Here is a 21,031-nt window from a genome sequence, read left to right as displayed (position 1 = left end):
TCTGACAATCTGCCCGTTGAAGCAGCTCAAACCAAATGACCAGTCAAGCCCGTGCCAGTTCGCTGTACACTGTGTGCTGAGCGTTCTGATGCAGTATGACTGCTGTGCATCATCTGCAAATATTGATACCCCGCATTGATAATGGATAACATTTGTCACCCCGTGACAGAAAGGTGATTCGACATCCTTGGCTGAGAGGCATTGTATTAATGCCGGTCCTTAAACTGAACTGGAAATAGCAGGTGCTTTTTCTTTATGACAGGCTGTGTGGCTCGGTAATGAATTCTCGTTCTCCGGCCTGCGAAAGATACGCCAGTACTGATTGTGATTTGAGAAGGCTGCTAACAACCAGCAGAGTGGTGTGGAAAGGTTCACGGCTTTTTCCAAATAACTGTTGTGCCCCGGCTTTTTCGGTTGGTCGCCAGTGTGCGGAAGGCCTGTCAGCCCCCGTTTGAAGGGGGGGAAATAGAAAGAGCTGACAAGGGCTCCCAGCAACGACATGGGAAAAAGGCGGTAATGGGGTGGGGTTATGGAGACGATAGATGTGTGGCTTGTGGGCAACTTACTACAAATCACGCTTACGGTAGTTGACATGGAAGAAATGTCCGATTCATAATGGAATGTAATTTCGATTTGCTAACGTTTCCTTAAGATGCATTTAGAGCAAAGTTTAGTTTATTTTAGATCCACAGGCTACGATACATTTCATTTCCTTCTGAAAATGTTTCATTAATCATTTATCGGTCCTCTGGCTTTGTTTGTTAAAGTGTCCACCGCAACACTGCCAAGGGCTTTTACCAATTCCATATTTCCATATTTTTGTTCTTTCAGCTGAATAATGTACAGCTTGGCTGTTGAACATGAAATAAAGCAACACTCTAATACCTGTGGTTCTGCTCGGTTTGCTCCAGACGCTAGCCTGATACTGAGACTGATGCCCTGGGATGCCATTTTCATCTTAACTTCAGTTCTCTTATCTGTCAGAAGTTTATCAGGTTCAAACCGTTACTGCGGATGAAAAGAAAAAATGTTTTCCCTCCCTAATTCATAATGGGAAATTGTGCCCTTGGCCATTTGATTTGCACTTTGCGTTTATAGCACTATGTCACCTGCAACTTCACCCGCACACCTCAAGAATTACACTGGAACTGCATTCGCTCCTCTTGTGTACGTGGCTGCAAACCCGTGACTGTTTTACACTGTATAGGCCACACAGTTCAGGAGAGGTGGATCTTTCACAGACAACAATTTTTTTTCAGCTGTGACATTGCCGGCCTAACTTTTAAATGTTGTCTGTGAGCGCTTAGCGTGTTGTGAGGAGGAGCTAACGTAGTGTTACATCACCTACGTAAACCCTAACCTATCCCTGGTTGGCCCTGGCCACTACAGACTCCCCGGCTTAGCTGGATGATGACAAGACTCAAACCTGTGTCTGCGGGACAGTGACTAGCTTTAATGATACACCAGGGCCCCATTGTTACTTCCATCTTTCAATGCCCAACTTCAGTGGCTAGCGCATCCCATATTTACAACACAGCTGTCAATCTTTGGAGGCTGCATGCTGGTATGCAAATCATCTTATTGGATGCTACTGCTACTGCTGGGTGTGGGTGGAAGTGGTCTAGAGTGATATAATGGAGTTACTCTGCTTATTGAGTCCCTCCCTTCATGGGTAACCCTTGAAGAAAATGATGCATCGCCCTGCCGGAAGCTGGCCGCAAACTTGCACTTTGCCATTTGAGCTGGGTCTTTGAGCTATCACTGCACTCCACACAAGTGATGGCAGTTTTGCTGAGCATGTCTGTGCCGTTGAAAGCAGTGTTTGGTTTGTAATGCCATGATGTCTGCCACTATACCATCCATTTGAAAACAATGTCAGTTAACACAGTTGAGTTAAATATTAAACTTAAATATTATAAAAGTGTGTGTATATATATATATATATATATATATATATATATATATATATATAGATAGATATAAAAAGTTGTGGTTTGACTGTCATTGATTTGCACGGATATTCTGTTCATTATTGCAGTCTTTGTTCAGTTCCTTCTGAATCAGATTGCAGCTCCAGGAGCAGTGGCCTCTGGAGCTCAGTGTGCTGTTAAGATGCCGTGGTAATACAGCCAGTCAGTTGGCCTGTTACTGCAGTTAAGGAGGAGAGATCAGACTGCTTCAGCCTCTCCGACAGCCTCCTCTCTACCCTGGGTGCCGCAGCTGCGCGAAAACCAGCCCGTCAAATTAATGCATCTCCAGTAGCTATTGATGAATAATGATGATGTGTAATGGAAGGAGATTATTTATCTCCGTTGGGTCTCTGGGTAGGCGGGGAGGGTGGTTTTCACGTTCATATTCGGATATAAGGGACAGAACACGAGAGTCGATCCACTCCACACTTGTCTTTTCTGTCGCTATGTCCGTCATCGGTAAAGGTTACATTTGTGCTCAGGCATTGGCTCTCTTCTAAAGGATATTTGACTAGCTCATGAATAATCCAACGGTGTGGTCTGGCCCTGGAGCGGCAACAGAGTCTGTTGGGTTTCTGACCGTCCCAGCCTTTAGTAGTTATAAATAAAGGTGTCCTGTGAAGGTGGTCACATTGGGGGAAATCAATCATTAACTGAAAAGAATCTTCAAACCCTGCAAGGCTCCGCCCACTGAGGACTGGAGCTGCCCGACCCCCCCTGCTCCAGATACTTGTACTTGCACGTGGCGTACGCTGAGAACATGAATATGCGATACGCTCACATCGCATTGAATATTTATGGCTGGGAATATTCAGGGGGAAAAAAGGGGAGGGGAACGTGCGTCTTGTGTCAGCGGTACAGTGGGAAGGGTGACCCATTTATTTGGGCCCGCTCCCCGTGTGACTGAGCTGACTAGAAGGCAGGCATCACAGCGGGAGCCGGGGCTGGGAATGGGGCGGGGGGGTGGGGGTGGTGGTGGGGGCCTGTGCTTTGGAAGGAGAACGCTGGAACGACAGCCTGTGGCCACCTCTTTCTGCGGCGCATCAATGATGTACGGCTTCACTAGAGAATCATATGGGGGAACACCAGCACTGTGTAATTACCGGATTATAATGCAGACTTATCAGCAGGGAAACATCCATACAGTGGTTTAACACCTGGGGTCATTGTTATTTATCCTTTAAATTTGTCCCTTGTGTGTGTGTATGTGTGTGTGTGTGTGTGTGTGTGTGTGTGTGTGCGTGTCTATGTAAGTTACATTCAGGTCTGATGTTTTTTTCTACAGTGTGCATGTGTGTGAAGATAATTGGAGCGCCATTTCGTGTTTTGATGTATGTGCATGTTCTTTCGTGTTTCTGAATGTCATACACGCACATGTTTTTACGAACAGAGTGTGGCTTCTGCCTGGTTTTTTAATCCACTAGAGCGATTGGATGTAGTTTATTGCTTGTGCTCGGTCCGTTCGTTGCGTTTCTAATCGTTTAAAGGGAAATGGCCCTGCCCGAACCCTGAAATGCCCACCCTCCTCCCCCCACACCCTCCTCCCCCCACACCACCCTCCTCCCCCCACACCCTCCACAGCTATTCATCTGAAGGAAACCGGTCCCATCCTGCTAAGAGCCTCTGCAAGGCAGCCCCCAGCTCCCTCTCCCTCATCCCTCATTACAGATAATACAGGACCATTCTGAAATTAGAGATAAAAAGATTAACAAGCAAAACCGGCTGCGCTCATGAAATTCAATGTCTTCCAGTGGTGTGCCAGTGATTTATATGTAAATAATTCCGTCGAGTTATTACCCTCTGTACTTTCCTTGTAAAGTCACTGGGGAGAGCATGCGCCACCGTTTAGCTGAGGCCTGTGTAGTTTTTTTCTTTCTTTTTTTCCTGGTATGTTTGTTCTCTGCTACTCTTGTCTTGCTTTTTGATGCTGATTTTTGTGGAGCATGCTGGAGACCCTTCCAGCCCGGAGAGAAGCGCACGGGCTCTCGCTGAGCGGGGCCGAAGAGAGGGATGGAGCGTGAACTGGACGACCCTTTTTCCCGTCCCTCCATCTCTCCACTCTTTCTCATCTCCCCCTCCGTCTCCTGATCTGTCGGCGGCTTCTCTCTTTCTCTTTCGCTGGCTTTTTCCCGCTATCCCTCCTGACTGCCGCGGCGCTATGGGACACATTTGTCACACGCTTAAATCTCACTCTGTCAGAGGGATTTTCTCAAGCCTTTTATTAAAATTTCTATTATTTGTCACAGAATGGAGAGAGAGTGAGAGAGAGAGAGAGAGAGAGAGCAGGCAGTGGAAGGGAGGATGAGGGAAAAGAAAAGGGCTTTTTATAAATTGTACATGCGAGCTCACACAGCTGTTGCGGTTTTTGGACATAGCGTGTTGTCTTAACCCTTCGTGAGCCAAGCCACTAGCCATTAGCGGCTGTTTGACGTAGCTCAGTTCCGATGGATTACAGCACGTGGATGCAGAAAAGGACCTGGCCCTGCTTTGATGGGAATTAAGGAGACATGCCTCTAGGGTACAGAGGTTAGGCAGACCTGCTCACCGGCTGGGCAGGTCAGTCTCTGCTCCTTGGTTTCCTTCATTCTCTTCACTCTGCAGCACAAGCTTCACCGTTGTCATTCTTCTTCTTCTTTTTGTGTGAATATTTTATTCATTTTTTTTTGCCGTTAAGAATCTCCCTTTCAGATGATTCACTATATGTCCCCTTGTTCACATATTCTTCTGAATTATTTTAAATCGGCCTTTACATTTCTTTTTACCCGGATGTAATAATGAGATGTGATTTGCCACATTTCAGCATTTCTTTAAATGACAGGTTTAATCTTGTAGAACATAGCCATCATTTCACTGAAAAATACCAGGCTCTTCTGTGACAATTCCCCAGAGAGGAGAGACAGGAACACTTTGAATTATTGTGAAATGTGATAAAATTTCTCCACAAGTCCCTCATGGGGAGATACACGTCAGACTCTCATTAGACCACAGTATCCACAGGTTCTCTTTGTATCTGAGGTTTGCTACTGCATTGTTGAATAGATAGAAGTACACTTTACGTAACTGTACTTTCTTCGGAATTTAGCGCTGCAACCAAAATCATTGCAACCAAAGAGGCTAAATGTTTCCATTTGTTTAACTATATTAGGATTGGTGTGAGGTTGTGTAAATATTTACTGCATTGGAAAGGATTTCCAAGCCTGGTCCTCAAAGCATGGTGTGAACCACACGCAGGGGCAGAAACACACACACATAAATGCACGCACTTACAACCATACACACACACACGCACAAACACACACACACACGCACATACACATGCACAAAAATGCACACAGACATACACACACACACGCACAAACACACACACACACACACGCACATACACATGCACAAAAATGCACACAGACATACACACACACACGCATACACACACACATGCACAAACATGCACACAGACATATACACACACGCATACACAGACACTCACCCACACACGACCATACGCACGTATGCGCGTACACACACATGCACAGTTTGCACACACACACGGTGATAAGGGATTTGCAGGATCCTTTACTTCCTCAAGATCCTTTACTTCATCTGGGCTCTGAGCTTCAGACGGGATTACTCTCTGGCCTGGAATCAGCAAAGCTGGACAGCGCGCAGAGCAAGACAAAATAGGAAAACATTCATACATAATTTACAGATTCAGAGGTGCTAAGTAGATTAGGGATAACCACTCTATTCAAGTCAAAGATCATTGTAGTTTAGCTGGTTCCTTCAAAGAAGAGCAAGAAAGAGAGAGAGAGAGAGAGATAGAGTGTGTCTCCTTTATTGCACAGAACACAAAATAAAAAAAAGACCTGTATGTTCACACACAAGCTTACAAAATTATCTACCCACACACAGAAAAAGAAAATGAATTAGTTAAATAAAATAAAACAGCAAAAAGGAAAATGAAAAACTTGCAAGAATCCCAAGAAAAACAGCAAAATTAACCAAACTGCAACACAATCAGAAATCACAAAAAAACAAAAACAACCAAAAAAAAAACAGTAGCTCTGTGTAGAATGTGCGTGTATGTGTGTGTGCACGTGTGTGTGAAGGAGAGAGAGAGCAAGCAAAAGAGAAAAAGAACGAGAGGGTGAGAGAGACTGACAGAAAGAGACAGGGTGAAAGAAATTGGAAGACATTGATATACTGTGAAAAGTACTGCCACTGAGAATATAAGTGGGGGTGGGGGGTGGGGGGGGGGGGCGTGGGCTTCTAATTTTCTGATTTGCCATTATTCCCCTCTTCTTATTCCTGTCGACAGTATATCTGTCTAAGGAATGTATCATTTTATTTCTGTTCAGAGTTAATTGTTTGCTGTTGGAATAAGGCCACAGTGTCAGCGTGTTAGGAATGATAGAGTACTCTACCATGCTGATATGTTAGGGGAGGTTGAGTGTTGTAGAGGAAAAGTACTGTTTTGGATAGAATACATTATTGATGTGTGAGTGCAGGTAGGGTTTGATTTTGAGGGCAGGGACAGCGTTGTAAGTGAGATGTACACGTGTTCGTAGAGCATCTACTCCGTGTAATTGGTGAAGGCTGGGAGCCAGGATCAATGATGGGACTATTCCCAACTGAGCAGAATGGAGCCACTGACTGACAGGAGAGCCTTTTGAACACACACATGCACACGTACACACTCACACACACACACTGACACTGACACTCACACACGCACACACTCACACACACACACTGACACTGACACTCACACACACGCACACACACACACGTACATATACACATACACACACACAGTCACCACATGCAGACAGCTACTCTGTGCCTCTGTCGTGGGGTTTCAGCGAACAACGCTGTTTCTCTATTTTGTGCTGTACATTATTTAGGGTTGTGACATGTTGAGCAGCGTTGCCCTAGGTTACGGCGCTTTGTGTTGCTCCACAGTGTGCTTTGGCGTGCCTCTGTGTGCTGTCTGGCTGTAACTGGGTCTGTGTGCTGACGGTCCCTCGCGGTGCGTGTCTGTGCTCCACTGTGCTGTGCGCTGCTAGCCTTTGATGTGCATTGAGCAGCGCATGCCTGCGCGCCGCTGTTCTTTGCCACTGGGCGCTGTGGGTACCGTGTGAGGGAGAACACTGGCAAAAATCACTTTCTCGTGGTAGAGAGAGAGCGAGATAGTGTCTATTTCCTGAACTATGCAATATCTGCATTTCATGCCAATAAAGTAGATTGAATTGAAATTGAGAGAGAGAGAGAGAGAGAAAGTGAGACAGTGAGTGAGAGAGAGAGAGAGAGAGACAAAGCGAGAGACAGAGATAGAGGGAGACTGAGTGAGACAGAGAGGGAGAGAGAGAGAGAGTGTGAGACAGAGAGGGAGAGAGAGAGAGAAAGAGAGACAGAGGGAGAGGGAGAGAGGGAGAGGAGGTCTGAGGCTCAGTCAGGCAGTGGTGCAGAGCAGCAGTGACGCAGGACACTGCTCAGCTCAGGCTAGGGGAGGGGGTTCCATATCTCACCGTAAATCTACCTAATTACTCATCTCATCAAACCCAGATTCGCTAAATTGCTGTAATCCTCCACGCAATCTGAAAGGCATCTCATTCCCAGCAGGCACGCGCCTTCCCTGCTGTTTCACATCTAACGAGCGCGGCTCTGCCTGCCGACCGGGGGAAGCATCCAGCAGGACGGCCGGCCGGGCCGGTCTACGCTCCGGGGCGCGGTCTTGACGCGGGACGTCGTTGGCTTTTTGACAGGAAGGCCATTTTCAGCGTGCGCAGCTCGGTCGGAGGCTCGGCCTCAGCTGGCGTGCTGTGGGGCCCTCGGCCTGTCTTTGAAGATTTCCCCCGCCTTGTAGCGCACGGCCACCAGCCGCCAGCCCAGGAGACGAAGAAGGCCGCCGCGGCTGAGGACCGTCATGGCGCCGCACGCCAGAGTAACTCCCGCGTCAGGGATCCGCCCCGCGCACTCTCACACACACAATACGTTCTGCGGTGGCATTTCTGGTGAAAACAGTTCACGTTGGCTGCGGGATTTTATTTTATTTATTTTTTTTACGGAAAGAGAATAATCGCGTCAAACGGGCTTCGGAGACGCGGAGAGCCGGCTCTGGCAGAGCGTTATGAAATGGCTGCTAATAAAATGTCACATAACCCCACAGACGCGATTTCATTTACCCTCGCAAGTCGCTCACGCTTTAGCTGAATTATTGCCGGCGATGGTCGGCCCAGTGGAGACCTGGGCGTGAATTATTTCCCCGTGAAAGCTGACCGTTCGCAGTGGCTGTCATCCCTGCGTGCAGTCCACTGTTAATTAATGCTTTGACCTGAGGGCTAGACAGACGAGAAGTTGCTGAGTTACAAGTTTCAGTTGGTGGCCTGTGGGCTGCACAGAACGGTATATGCGCTAGAAATTAAATTACCGCGGTGGTTCTGCTCATTAAAATCAGTCGAATGCAGGTACTCCCTGGTCCAGGAGGACTGCACGGTGTGCTGGTTTTCACTCTTACGCAGCGCTTGATGGATCAGTTGAAGCGGCGGATTACACAGTTGACTTACCATACCTTGGGTCTTTGGCCTAAATTGTTTGTTGATTTTTTTTGGTGGGGTTAAAAGCTGTGGGGATCACGCATGAACGCGGCTGCGCTTGCCAGTTGGTAATTGGACATTCCAAATGAGGGTGGGAATTGGAATGTTCAGCCCCACGTGGATATCAGTATTTATTTATAAAAAAAAAACAACAACAAAAAAAACATTCTTATTACCACAATTTCAAACTGAAAAAAAACACCATGAATCAGAAATGTAGTACTGGGTGGCTCGTGCTGCTAAGGCACTGTTTCAGTGCACCAATGGGCTCTGTGTTGTGGTATCAAATCTGGACTGTGCCAGTGACAACTGTGGTGGGACACCTATTGGCCCTGATGGTGCCCAGGGTTTCAGCTGGAACAGTGATGTGTTGTCATGAACCAGTGACCCCCGCTGGTCGATTAGGCATGCGCGGCTTGCGTAATGACCTGCACATGAAGCGTCTTCCTCCAACCCATGTCTGTGCCAGGCCGACTTCTCAGCCACGGTGTCAAAAAAAACAATGGCAACATAACTTGCATAGCTGGAGCACATGTTCATCTTCACGCCTCCTGGATTGAGATTTCATTGAGGGATGCAGCATTCCAAACAGGGGAGGAAAATGGGGAATAGAATAGAGGACATATACTGTATGATCACATCTGTAAAAATACATTAGCTGGTTCTTTGAAATAGATTTGACATCATTTTTCTCTCTAGTGAACATTCTTTTGAGAGACTCATTGGGTGGGTTGTAAGATAATGTCATGAGGAACAAGTTTATTTTAAGCCGAAATATTATTTTTATTAAATTTTATTTGAACATCCAGTACATATTGGGAACATTTATTTTAGCTTTTTGAAATGTTCCATCCCCAAAAATTGTTGGCTGTATTACCATAGTACATTTGTAATGGGAATGGTAGTAATATAATGATTACATTTAAACTAGATCTGTAATTTTCCTGTGATACTTCTTAAATGACCTTGTACAGAGAGGTAGAACGTAAGAAATTAGAATGTACTTGAATTAAATTTTAATTTAAGGGGCAGTGGTTAAAAATTTCAACCTTAATGCTCATATCCCTGAGGCCGGCGATAAGAAAAATTTATGGAAATTTATGGGATCAGCAGGTCAGTGGAATTGAATGGGCCTGCACCGAAAGTGTTTCTCAGTGCAGGGACGGGCAGGATTTTCACAGACAAATGAATCAATTTGAGTAAGTGAGTGACGCCTAAATAGATTACAGGGAAATAACAGCTGAGAGGACAGGAAGAGGCTGATGTCTGTAGGGCTCTGAATGCAAATGCATGCATTATCCATGCCTGATGCACAGTGCTCTTAGTCTTATGTAATCCCATCTCCCAAGCTGTGGGATCTTTAAGACGTGAAGGAAGGATAGAAGAATGGCAGTGTTCATAAGGATGTTATCACCCATCATGCACTGCAGTGTTGTTGTGGGCTGCCGTTTCAATCATTATGGGATCGATGTGTGGTGCATTGACCTAAAGCCCCCCTCCCCAAACCTCTTCTGTCACGAAAGGCAAGATGCAGTCTCTTCCTCAGTCCAAACACATCCTAAAACAATATACCTGTTTGTGTGCACCAAATGCAGTTTCTTATTGGATTTCGGCAGGTACCCAATTATGAATTAATGTGAAATCAGTAGGGAAGTCCATTGAAAGATAGCGGTGCCGTATGAGAGCATATGTGCAGGCTAGTGTGCGTATGACTTGTGAAATGTCATGAATGGCCACGCTGTACGCAGGCTGTCAGAAACGCTCACATCAGCACAGCGCTGCCAGGGGAGAGGGAAGTGAATGGGATGGAGCTCAGAAAAATACTGTGAGACAGGCGTGTGCATGTGCACTTACTCACACACACATACACTCATACACACACACTCACTCATACATACACACTCACTCACACACACGCACACACACACACTCATACACACACACGTACACATGTATAGTCACTCACACACACACACACACACACACACACACTCATACACACACACGCACACACACACAGATACACACACACATACACACACCCCCCCACACACACAGAGGCACGCACACACGTAAAACTGGAGTGTGTCCAGCTGGCAGGAGCGTGTCTCATCACCTGGAATAAACTTCCAGGTCAAGGAAGGCGTCAGAGTTCATATATGTGTGAGCTGGTCTCTCTGGGCTGCTTTCTTCCTCAGAGAAAGGGAAGGAGATGGTAATGGAGACAGATATATCAGGCAGGAATAATAGACTTGGGAAGAGAGGTGTAAAGAGAAAGAAGTGAAGTGAAGAGCAGAGTTGACAGCAGGATGTCAAAAGACTGATAGCTTGTTTGCTTTCACACTACACCTGAAGTTGATTTATTTGGGAAACCGAACTTTCCACCTATCAGTTGATGCATTCTGATATTCTCATTGTTCAAAATGTTATTCATATGGTACCCAGTGGAAGAAACTGTATTGATTTACTGATTGATTGATTGATAGGTTGAGTGATTGCCTGATTGATTAAATATTGTGAGTGGTTCTCATATTAGTATTTTGCGTGCTCCTTTTTCAGGTGCAAAGTCTTGAGTGGCGGCTCCCGTTGACCTGACCCAGCCATGACGTGCCCGCGTTTCCTCTCCGTCCTCGCCCCGTGCACTCCGCGGGCCTCCGCCTTCCTCCTCCTCCTCATCCTCTACTTCCTGGGACTCGCGCAGGCCGGCTCCCCGGGGCACGCGGTCAAGAAGTCGCTGGGCAACTGTTCTGAGGGCAGCGTCTGCTCCGTGGGCGTGGTCCTTCCCGTGTGGAACCCGCAGAACCCGTCGGTGGGGGACAAGGTGGCCCGGGCCATCGTCTACTTCGTGGCGCTCATCTACATGTTCCTGGGCATGTCCATCATCGCCGACCGCTTCATGTCGTCCATTGAGGTCATCACCTCGCAGGAGAAGGAGATCACCATCAAGAAGCCCAACGGCGAGACCACCACCACCACCGTGCGCGTCTGGAACGAGACGGTGTCCAACCTGACGCTCATGGCCCTGGGCTCCTCCGCCCCGGAGATCCTGCTGTCCGTCATCGAGGTGTGCGGCCACAGCTTCGAGGCGGGCGACCTGGGCCCCAGCACCATCGTGGGCAGCGCCGCCTTCAACATGTTCGTCATCATCGCCATCTGCGTCTACGTGGTGCCCGACGGCGAGACGCGCAAGATCAAGCACCTGCGCGTCTTCTTCGTCACGGCCGCCTGGAGCATCTTCGCCTACATCTGGCTCTACCTGATCCTGTCGGTGTTCTCGCCCGGCGTGGTGGACGTGTGGGAGGCCGTGCTCACCTTCCTCTTCTTCCCGCTCTGCGTGGTGCAGGCCTGGATCGCCGACCGCCGCCTGCTCTTCTACAAGTACGTCCAGAAGCGCTACCGCACCGACAAGAACCGCGCCATCATCATCGAGACCGAGGGCGACGGCTCGGCCGGCTTCACCAAGATGGACATGGAGATGGACGGGCAGGGCGGCGCCAACTCCCACCACAAGGAGGCGCTGGACGGCGTGCTGGCGGGCGCGGAGGACGGGGGCGGGCGGGACCTGGAGGACGAGGCGCGGCGGGACATGGCCCGGACCCTGAAGGAGCTCAAGCAGAGGCACCCGGATAAGGACATGGAGCAGCTGATCGAGATGGCCAACTACCAGGTGCTGGTGCAGCAGCAGAAGAGCCGGGCCTTCTACCGCATCCAGGCCACGCGCATGATGATCGGCGCCGGCAACATCCTGAAGAAGCACGCGGCCGACCAGGCCCGCAAGGTGGTCAGCTGCCACGAGGCCCGCGCCCAGGAGGACGACGGCCAGACCGTCCGGCTGGAGTTCGAGCCCTCGCACTACCAGTGCTTCGAGAACTGCGGCTCCCTCAAGCTGGGCGTGGCCCGGCGCGGGGGAGATGCCGGCTGCACCGTCAAGGTGAGAGGAGGAGACCCGATCGTCCGGCGCGCTCCCTCCGTCAGCGACTCACGCCGTCATCCGACTCAGCTTTAGGTGTAGTTCCAAATGCCGCTTCCACAGTGATCGTCAGTGATCACACCTCAGATTATATCAGTCCCGCCTGCGTACGGAAAACACTGTACGTGGAGCTTACCTTCACATCATAAAGGAAGCAGCTTAATAGGAACACGGAGAAGGCCACCTTCTGTGAACGGGCTCTGTGGCACATTGCGTGCGTTTTAAAGAAATGACCAGATTGCTATATAGATTTTATACTTTTGATGGATATAACAGTGTAATTTGCTCGGTTAACTTTGCCAACACAGTCTTATTGGCAAATTTACTGAAGGGTTGCATGGGTATTGCAGGCAGCAAGGGTGCCACGATGAGTGAAACTCGCAGCTGAGAACATGGCTAGCAGCACCATGTGCCTTTGTCATTTTTCATTTAACTTGTTCAACTGAGGTTAATTTGATGAAACCAGGCACAGAATCCACTAAACTGATGAAGTGTCCCATTGAATTTATTAATATCATGGTGCTGCTATTAGCAAATGCACCAGGCTGGAAATTTTACAGCCTTGGAAATGTGGTTGTTTGAGCGTGCTCCGTGGGACAATGGGCAGTATAGAACATAATGTGGAAGATTTTCATGAATCTTTAATTTGGAAAGTGAGTGTTGCTACTGTATTGGGATTTCCTTCAATAAAACCTATAAACTATGTACAGTGCCCTCAAAGACTATGGAAACAGTAGAGTGAAATTGTTATTTTTGCTATATACTTTTTTGGGTTTGGATTTGAGATCAAAATATGGATGTGAGATAAAAGTACAGAAAATCAGCCTTTATGTCATGGTATTTACATGCATATATATTTTACCATTTCAGAGAAACAGCTGTCTCTGTGTTGAGTCCTCCCATTTTCAGCAGTGAAAATGAGGTTAAAAGATGAACTGAAAAGTAAATCACTAAATAGTATAATATTTTCTTGCATTGCACTTAAATGCAATACTTTTGGCAGGCAAAATGTTCAAATTGTCACTGGAAACATCAGTTGTTATAACATGGGTCAGGTAATGTCATTTTATTTGAATATGTGTATACAATGACTTAAATAATGTAGAAAGGACCAAAGCCAGTTTTAGTTTGCTCTTGGGTTATTGACAGTCATATGAAGGTGTATATTGTTTATACTGAATATGGTATGGTAAAGAGGCTTTTAGAAAGGTGTTGAGAAGCCTCGTTCCCCGTCTCCCTCCCGCAGGTGGACTACCGCACGGAGGACGGCACGGCCAACGCGGGCTCGGACTACGAGTTCGCCGAGGGCACGCTGCTCTTCAAGCCCGGCGAGACCCTGAAGGAGCTGACGGTGGGCATCATCGACGACGACATCTTCGAGGAGGACGAATACTTCTACGTGCACCTCAGCAACCCGCGCGTGGTCAGCTGGTCGGAGCACGACGCCGGCTCCGCCCCCGGCAACAGCGGCTCCGCCTCCCTGCTCATGCCCAAGGCGGCCCTGGGCGAGGCCCACACCGCCACCGTCACCATCTACGACGACGACCACGCCGGCATCTTCACCTTCGAGAGCGAGGCGACGCGGGTGAGCGAGAGCGTGGGCACCATGCAGGTGAAGGTGCAGAGGACCTCGGGCGCCCGCGGCCTGGTGGCGGTGCCCTACCGCACGGTGGACGGCACCGCCAAGGGCGGGGAGGACTACGAGCACGCCGCCGGGAAGCTGGAGTTCCTCAACGACGAGACCATGTGAGTAACGCACCGGCGTTCGTCTGCTCTTGTGTGGCTGCTGGTTACACGGCAAACGACGCGCTTATACTCTCATGTTCATGTGTGCTCAAGCTTGTACTGTTCCGTTTCAAAGTCCACGTGCGTCCACGACATTAATGATGTAGCATCAAAGTCTGTGCCTTTATGATTTAGCATGAATAAGCCATGACATAGGTACCTTAGAAGTCTGAATCCAGGTGTTTGGCTGATAAGGTTTGGCTGCAGTTATGGGTCCTGGCAGGTAAATGACAGTAAAGGTAGGTGGTACAATACAAAAGTGGTATGAAAGGTTTGGTGGAAGAGAAAATATAGTATTAAAGCCAACATGAGAAAAGCAAAGCAAAACAAAAAGAAGGAGCTAAAAAGCCAGTTTTCCAAAAAAAAAAAGGTAGTGAAGTAGGCCAATCCATAAGGAGCTTTGAACATTTTTACCCACTGGCCTACACAAACAGTAGGAGTGTCTGTGGCTTATCTTCATATCTACGGGGTTTTGCATATATCACTGGTCAGTGCTGCTGGGGGATTCAGATGATTTTACCAATGATGCCAACACCTACTCTGGAGATGGGTTAATGTATCTAGCAGAGAGCAGTGAAATTCCATTTCTGAATAATTATCCTGTGAACAATGCTTTTAATTATTCACACAGCTAGATCAAATTCTGAAATGGAGGGTATGGATTATTTTAATGGTATTCGCTATTGTTAAAGCACGTTAGGAAGATGTGGACAGTACGCTTGAGACAGACAGACAGACAGACAGACAGAGGAGATAAAGAAAGGGAGTGATATGAATCTTCTTGTGGAAGGAGAGTGTAGAGGGATGAATATTTATTCTGTCTTTTGGAAGGACAGAGGGAAAGGGGGCTGAATCTGTATCGAATCTTTCAGGGGGAAGAAAGGTGTACCCACCGGAGTGTGCTGTGCGAGTGGAATAGTGATTTGACGTCTCACACAGACGCCAGAGCTTGCTGGCTGAGGGAGGGAAGAGGAGAGGAGAGGGAGGGAGCAGCGTGTGTTGCGTGGGTGTATGTGTGTTAGGGGAAATGTGAGAGGAAGAAAGCTGAGGAGATAATTATAGCACTAAATAATAGCAAATTGGATGGGGGGGGGGGGGGTTGTGAGAGATTCAGTTTTTTCAATGGTGGTGCCATCCATTTTGTCTGAGGTTTAATCCAAGTGTGTCTGTGGTCTTTGTGTATGGGAATATTTTTTTTGTGCAATATGTGTGCAAGCATGTGCGTGCATGTGTATATATGTACGTGCGTGTGTGTCTTTGTGTGCGTGCGTGTGTGTGTGTGCATGCGCGTGTATGTGTGTGTGTGTGTGTGTGTGTGTGCGTGCGCTTGTGTGTGTGTGCTTGTGTGTGTGTCAGGGCTCTGCTGTCAGTAGTTTCTGTTGAGCGGGCAGCTGAAGCGTCTCTGTGCTCTCTGTCTGAGTGATGCCGTCCCACCGCGCTGGAGCAGCCAACCAGCTGACAGCAGCAACAGGAAGGGAGGCTGAGTAACCGAGCGACCTTCACTCTGCACTTCTGACAGCGCAGGGCCGGAGAGAACCACCTTACAGAGATGGGCTTGGAATATTCTGCTCCTCACATCAGTGTGGAAGGGATGCATTTTCTGTTTTGTTCCGTGGGTATCGTGTGACTTTATGCCAGTCTGGGGGTGTTTTAAGGCTGAAGTCTGATCCAAGGTTTATATGAAGTGCTAGCTGCAGTGGCTGCAGTACCATTGTATTTAGCCATTCTTGATGACAATAAAATCATCCCACAGGCGCTGTGATCTTGTAACAGACCTCCCACTTTATTTAAGTGCTAAAATAGTCTAAACGATTGATACTACTCATGGACCCAGAGAAAGCAATTCTCTTTACATGATGGTGCTCATGTACCTAGTCTTATATTATTTAAATGTGCTCTCTCTGTTAATCTTGCCTTGCATCAGTCCATCGGTTTCTCTCCAGATTATTCCATTTGCATATATTTACTTGTGTGCTCATTATGCAGTGCCTCTGCCTGGGATGAGAAAGGATCAATTTCATTATGAGAATCAATTTCATAAATTCAGAAGCTGAACCCCTGACCCCCAGGCTGCGGAATTACTGGACCCCGGCAGATAGCCAAGAGCGGAAGCACGTTTCTGTGCATGCGTGTGCATGTGTGTGTGTGTGCAGATATGCATGGGTGCATGCGTGCATGCATGCCTGTGTGTTTGTACATGTGTGCGTGTGTGTGTGTGTGTATGTGTGCTGGTGTGTGCGTACGATTGAAAAGCTTGCAAGAGAAATGAGAATAAGAAAAAAAAAACGTGGAAAACGAGAGCAGTTACATAAACGGAGATCAAAAGAGGCAGAATGAGAGAAACGTGCCCTTTGTTGACGCCGATGTGCTGGGAGAGAAACGGGGGAGGGGCAGATCGATACTCCGATATTCCCACGTACGGGGAGTGAGCACGCCATCAGCGAGGCCCCCGTGCTCCCCGGGCCCCCTCGGCTGGGTCGATGCCGGCCCGGGGGTCCCTGGGCTCCTGGAGGTAATGGAGTCAATGGCCAGGGGATCGCCATCATCGCCTCCCGTGTGTGTCTGCGTCTCGGAGCTGTTCTCCTCTCTCCTCTCTTTCTCCTCCTTTGCTCCCTCCGTTTTCCTGGGATGGTTCTCTCTCTCTGTGTCTTCTGCTTGCCACTCTTTCATCTTCTCCTTCTGTCTTTCACCAGTTCTGTCTTTCTTCGGTTTCTTGTTTTCCAATTCCATCTCCTCCTCTCCTTTCTGTCCTCTTCTCTCTCTCTCTCCCTCCCTTTCTCTTTCACTTAAATTCATTTCTATTTACTTCTCATTTTGAAGGAGCTCTATCGGCATGACATTAAAGAATGTTGACAAGACAAAGGTGTAAGAATCCCCTCAGATACACCAAAAAGCTGAGTGGCGAAGGAACATGTGTAAATCCTTCCCGGTGGTACTTGAATGGAATTAATTTAATGATACCTCGGGTATCTGACTCCAAAATAATGGTTTAACCTTTTTTCTGTGCTAACAGTTATAAATGGAAGGAGACTTCAAATAATTTGCCAGTAGTGTGGCTCTATGCGGATCGCTTGGTAGATGTGGACGTGCCTCTGGCGTTTGTAGCCGACATAGATGCAGTTGTGTATCTTGCTACGGCACCAGTGTATAGGCGAGTGATTACAGAGTTCTGTGTGCATGTTAGGACCTTTAAACTAGCTAGCTGTGTAGTGGTAAGAGTCAAAGAGGAATGCCAGGTTAAAGTGAATGAAATTTATTGTACAGTAAATTCAATAATGGCAAAATACTGTTGTGCAAAATGTGTGTGTAGTGGAATGGCTTTGCACGAATAGCGACATAAAGACACAACCATAACAAAACTGTACATCACAACCTTTGTAGCTGGCTGGGCACTGACCCATAGGTCTTTATAGTCAGTGCCCATAGGTCATCAAGATCTTTAGTCAGCACCCACTATACCACACCACCCAAGACACCAACTTGTTCCCTATGACGTCGGCTTATCAACAATACCAAACAATGATTACACTCTATTATGGGGAACCAAATGTTTCCATAATGCTGATCCAGTGGGATATTTCTCAACTGAGCTCTGTATCTCTCAAAACCTTTCCAGCTTTCCTTTAGGGGTCTGATGAGGAACACACTTCAGTTAACCTCCCTACAGAGGTGTGAAAGAGCAATAGACAGGAAAACATGCAGCTTTTGAATATTATAGCTACACAGTCTGTCTCTCTATCTCGCTCATATTCTCTCTTCCAATTATGTTTAATTCAATTAAAGCAATTCAATTAGGTTTATTGGCTTGAGGATGAGCAAATGATACTGGCAAAAAATGCTCACAGATTTCGAAAACATAATAATTATGATTTGTGCTAATTTTCAGTTTATAAAGGGATAAATTGTTATGACAAGATGAATCTTATTTTTCTAGAGCAGGCAACAACTGTTTAACACTTTCTCCCATTCCATTGCGTATTCATCCTGTCTTATTCTATCTGTCTGTCTGTCTGTCTGTCTCTCTTTTCCTCCTACTCTCTTTCTCAGGTTATTCCTGCTTTTCTCCCTTCACCCTCCCCTTCATACCTGTTTCCATTCTCGCGTCGTACTGTGGGCCTGAAAACCAGGTTGAGCAAATCACCGTGGTTAGATTGAGTGGGAGACACAAAATTGGAATGGGTTGAAATTCTGTGGGTCCCCGTAGGAATCTGCAGGTACTGGAGCTGAACTGATGGGATCTATTTTTTAAGGTGCGGGGGGGGGGGAGTTGTGCGTTTGGAAAAGGGGCTGGCGTTTCAGTAGTACAGTTGTCTGCATCTGGCTGTCTCTGGACAGATTGAGAGCTGGGGGGTTTCTGGTGTGTAATTGGCTCAGTTTAAAGTGATTATGCAGGGTCTGGCACAGGGAAAGCTGGGTTTTGAATGGACATGCAATAAACTGCCACTAACCAAGAACCTTTTTTCAGTTTTTTCCTTCTTCCTCACTTACAGCAAACAGACACACACACACACAAACACACATGCACACATATGCGCATGCACACACACGCACTTGTACACACACACACACACACACCCACAAAAACACACAAGCACACATGAACATTCACGCGCATGCACACACACGCACACACGCACACACATGCACACACAAACACACACGCACATGTACACACATGCACACACAAACACACACGCACATGTCCGCACACACGCGCATGCACACACGCACACCTGCGCATGCACACACAAGCACATGTACACACACATGCACACAGTCTGTTTCTTCTCTGATGCGTTTCCTGGGACAGTGCTTATGAATCAGTCGAGTTAACTGACACCCCAAATGAAGATAAAACGCTCTTATTTTTTTTCCTCCAAGATGGGAATTACAGATTGAATTGAGTTTCGTATTTGTTTTTCTCCGTGGAAAAGAAGAGGAGTCAAGGACAGAAGCATCTGCTTTTTCATTTCCCCTTGTGTCTGCTGTCTCTTTAGAGTCCCATCCCTCAGCCCTGCCTTAATTTCAGATGCAATCTCTTGGCATACACGCTGCTGAGATCTCAGCCAATGCAGTGACACACAGCACAACATGGTGCACACTGGCGGTGGACCCTGTGAAACATCCATTCACAGAGACGGGACATTTCTCCCTCTCTCACAGAATGAGCCGTGATGGGATGATGGGGTGCCCACTTTTCTTCCACCCAGGCGCATGGCCTTCACAGATACTGAAAACGGGCGGGGGGTGGGGGGGGGGGGGTATGGGTGTGCGGTTTGGGAGACAGAGGGTGTGTATATGTTCTTGGATCTATCTGTGTGTGAATTTGTATGTCTGCGTGTGTTTTCTGACACTGTGGGTGTGTTTGTATGTGTATGTATGCATGTGCATCTGTGTGTGCGAGTGCGTGTGTATGTGTATGTGTGCGTGTATCTATGCGACTAGGACAAACAAGCAGGAATCACTGTAGGGACTAAGTGGTCGTAGTGGTTGTAGCATGTGCGAAAGAGAGAAGATATCAGAGGAAATGTTCAAATCGAGGACACAGGGACCACTGCTTTCAAAAACTGGAACATGGCCCCCTCAGGCAGTGGGTAATGGGAACCGAGAGAAGCATCTTGCTGGTCCAGGCTCAAGAATGCAAACTGTGCAGCAACCTGTTCCCCCCCTCCGCCGGGATTCGATGGGCCAGCTGGTTCCGACGCTCAAATCAGAGTCCAACGAACAACATGAAGTGTGTCCCGGAAAAAAAAAACTTCACAAGCCACGGCTTCCATTTCTTAGCTGGCCTCATTTTGACTTCGCCAACAGGAAGGTGGAACCGCGCCGAGCGGAGAAGAGAGAGAGAGTTGCGTCTCTTACTGGAGGAACGCGTCAGGCACTGAGGCAGGAACGAAGCTGGAGCGCACTGTTCCGGCAGCTTCTCTGCGCAGCTAAGAGCCTTTCACCAGAACGTACGCGGCAACGATTTGCACTGCCTCACGTGTTCACAAAGCATTCATGGGCATTACAATGGCACTGCTTTATAATTGCCCCGAGCATTACGGCTGCTTTTTGTTCACTTATCGTGTTATGATACGGGTGCGTCGCAGACGACGGAGCTTATTAATAAATGCTGCAGGTTTGGGAAGAGAGCCGGAGAGCGCCTGATGTCAGCTGCCGCGCGTTATCACGCCGCGCTTCGCGAGTCGCGCCCGCGCAGATGGCGGAAGACTCCGCGCGCGGCGCTCCGAGGACGAGAGGCGGACGCGCGATCGGCCCGCATGGGGGCGCTGGTCCGCGATGGGATGCCGTCGTCCCAGGCGAATGGAACGCTCCCATCCACGGGTGATGCCAGCCCCCAGTTGTGTGTGTAGAAACACTAGATATTGCGATGTAAATACATGGTCTTTTTTGGCATTAAAAGGGTAAATAGTGTCCAGGGAGGGGTCAGATTTGCATATTTATGGGAGACATTTTTGAACAATTCAAAAATTGAAATCAATAAGTGCTGAATTTATTACGGACAGGATTATTGTGTGGGTGTTAAGATCTCATTTGAAACTACTTGTATGAACAAGGTAAATGCACATTAGTCAAATAAAATTTTAGATAAATTACATGGTAGCTGTGAATATTAATGTTGGTGTTACAAACTTTTCCAGATAGGTGTTAAACAAGTATTTAATTTCTTATAGTGTTAGTAATTGCATTATTATTTAATGTGTACTCTT

At 47.6% G+C, this 21,031-nt stretch overlaps 1 protein-coding gene across 2 annotated transcripts in view; it reads left to right on the top strand.

Annotated features, from left to right (window-relative positions):
- LOC118223183 (sodium/calcium exchanger 1-like) overlaps positions 1–21,031 on the top strand; it is a 74,589-nt gene that overhangs the window by 20,264 nt on the left and 33,294 nt on the right. For both annotated transcript variants that reach the window (XM_035409422.1, XM_035409421.1), the window contains exons 3-4: positions 11,123–12,494; positions 13,780–14,279. In XM_035409422.1, the coding sequence (XP_035265313.1) occupies positions 11,166–12,494; positions 13,780–14,279 (1,829 nt within the window). In that variant the 5' untranslated portion in view covers positions 11,123–11,165. The remainder of the gene's footprint in view (positions 1–11,122; positions 12,495–13,779; positions 14,280–21,031) is intronic.

Source organism: Anguilla anguilla, chromosome 3, assembly GCF_013347855.1.
Source record: "Anguilla anguilla isolate fAngAng1 chromosome 3, fAngAng1.pri, whole genome shotgun sequence".
Lineage (NCBI taxonomy): Eukaryota > Metazoa > Chordata > Actinopteri > Anguilliformes > Anguillidae > Anguilla > Anguilla anguilla.
This window is presented reverse-complemented; position numbering and strand designations above follow the sequence as displayed.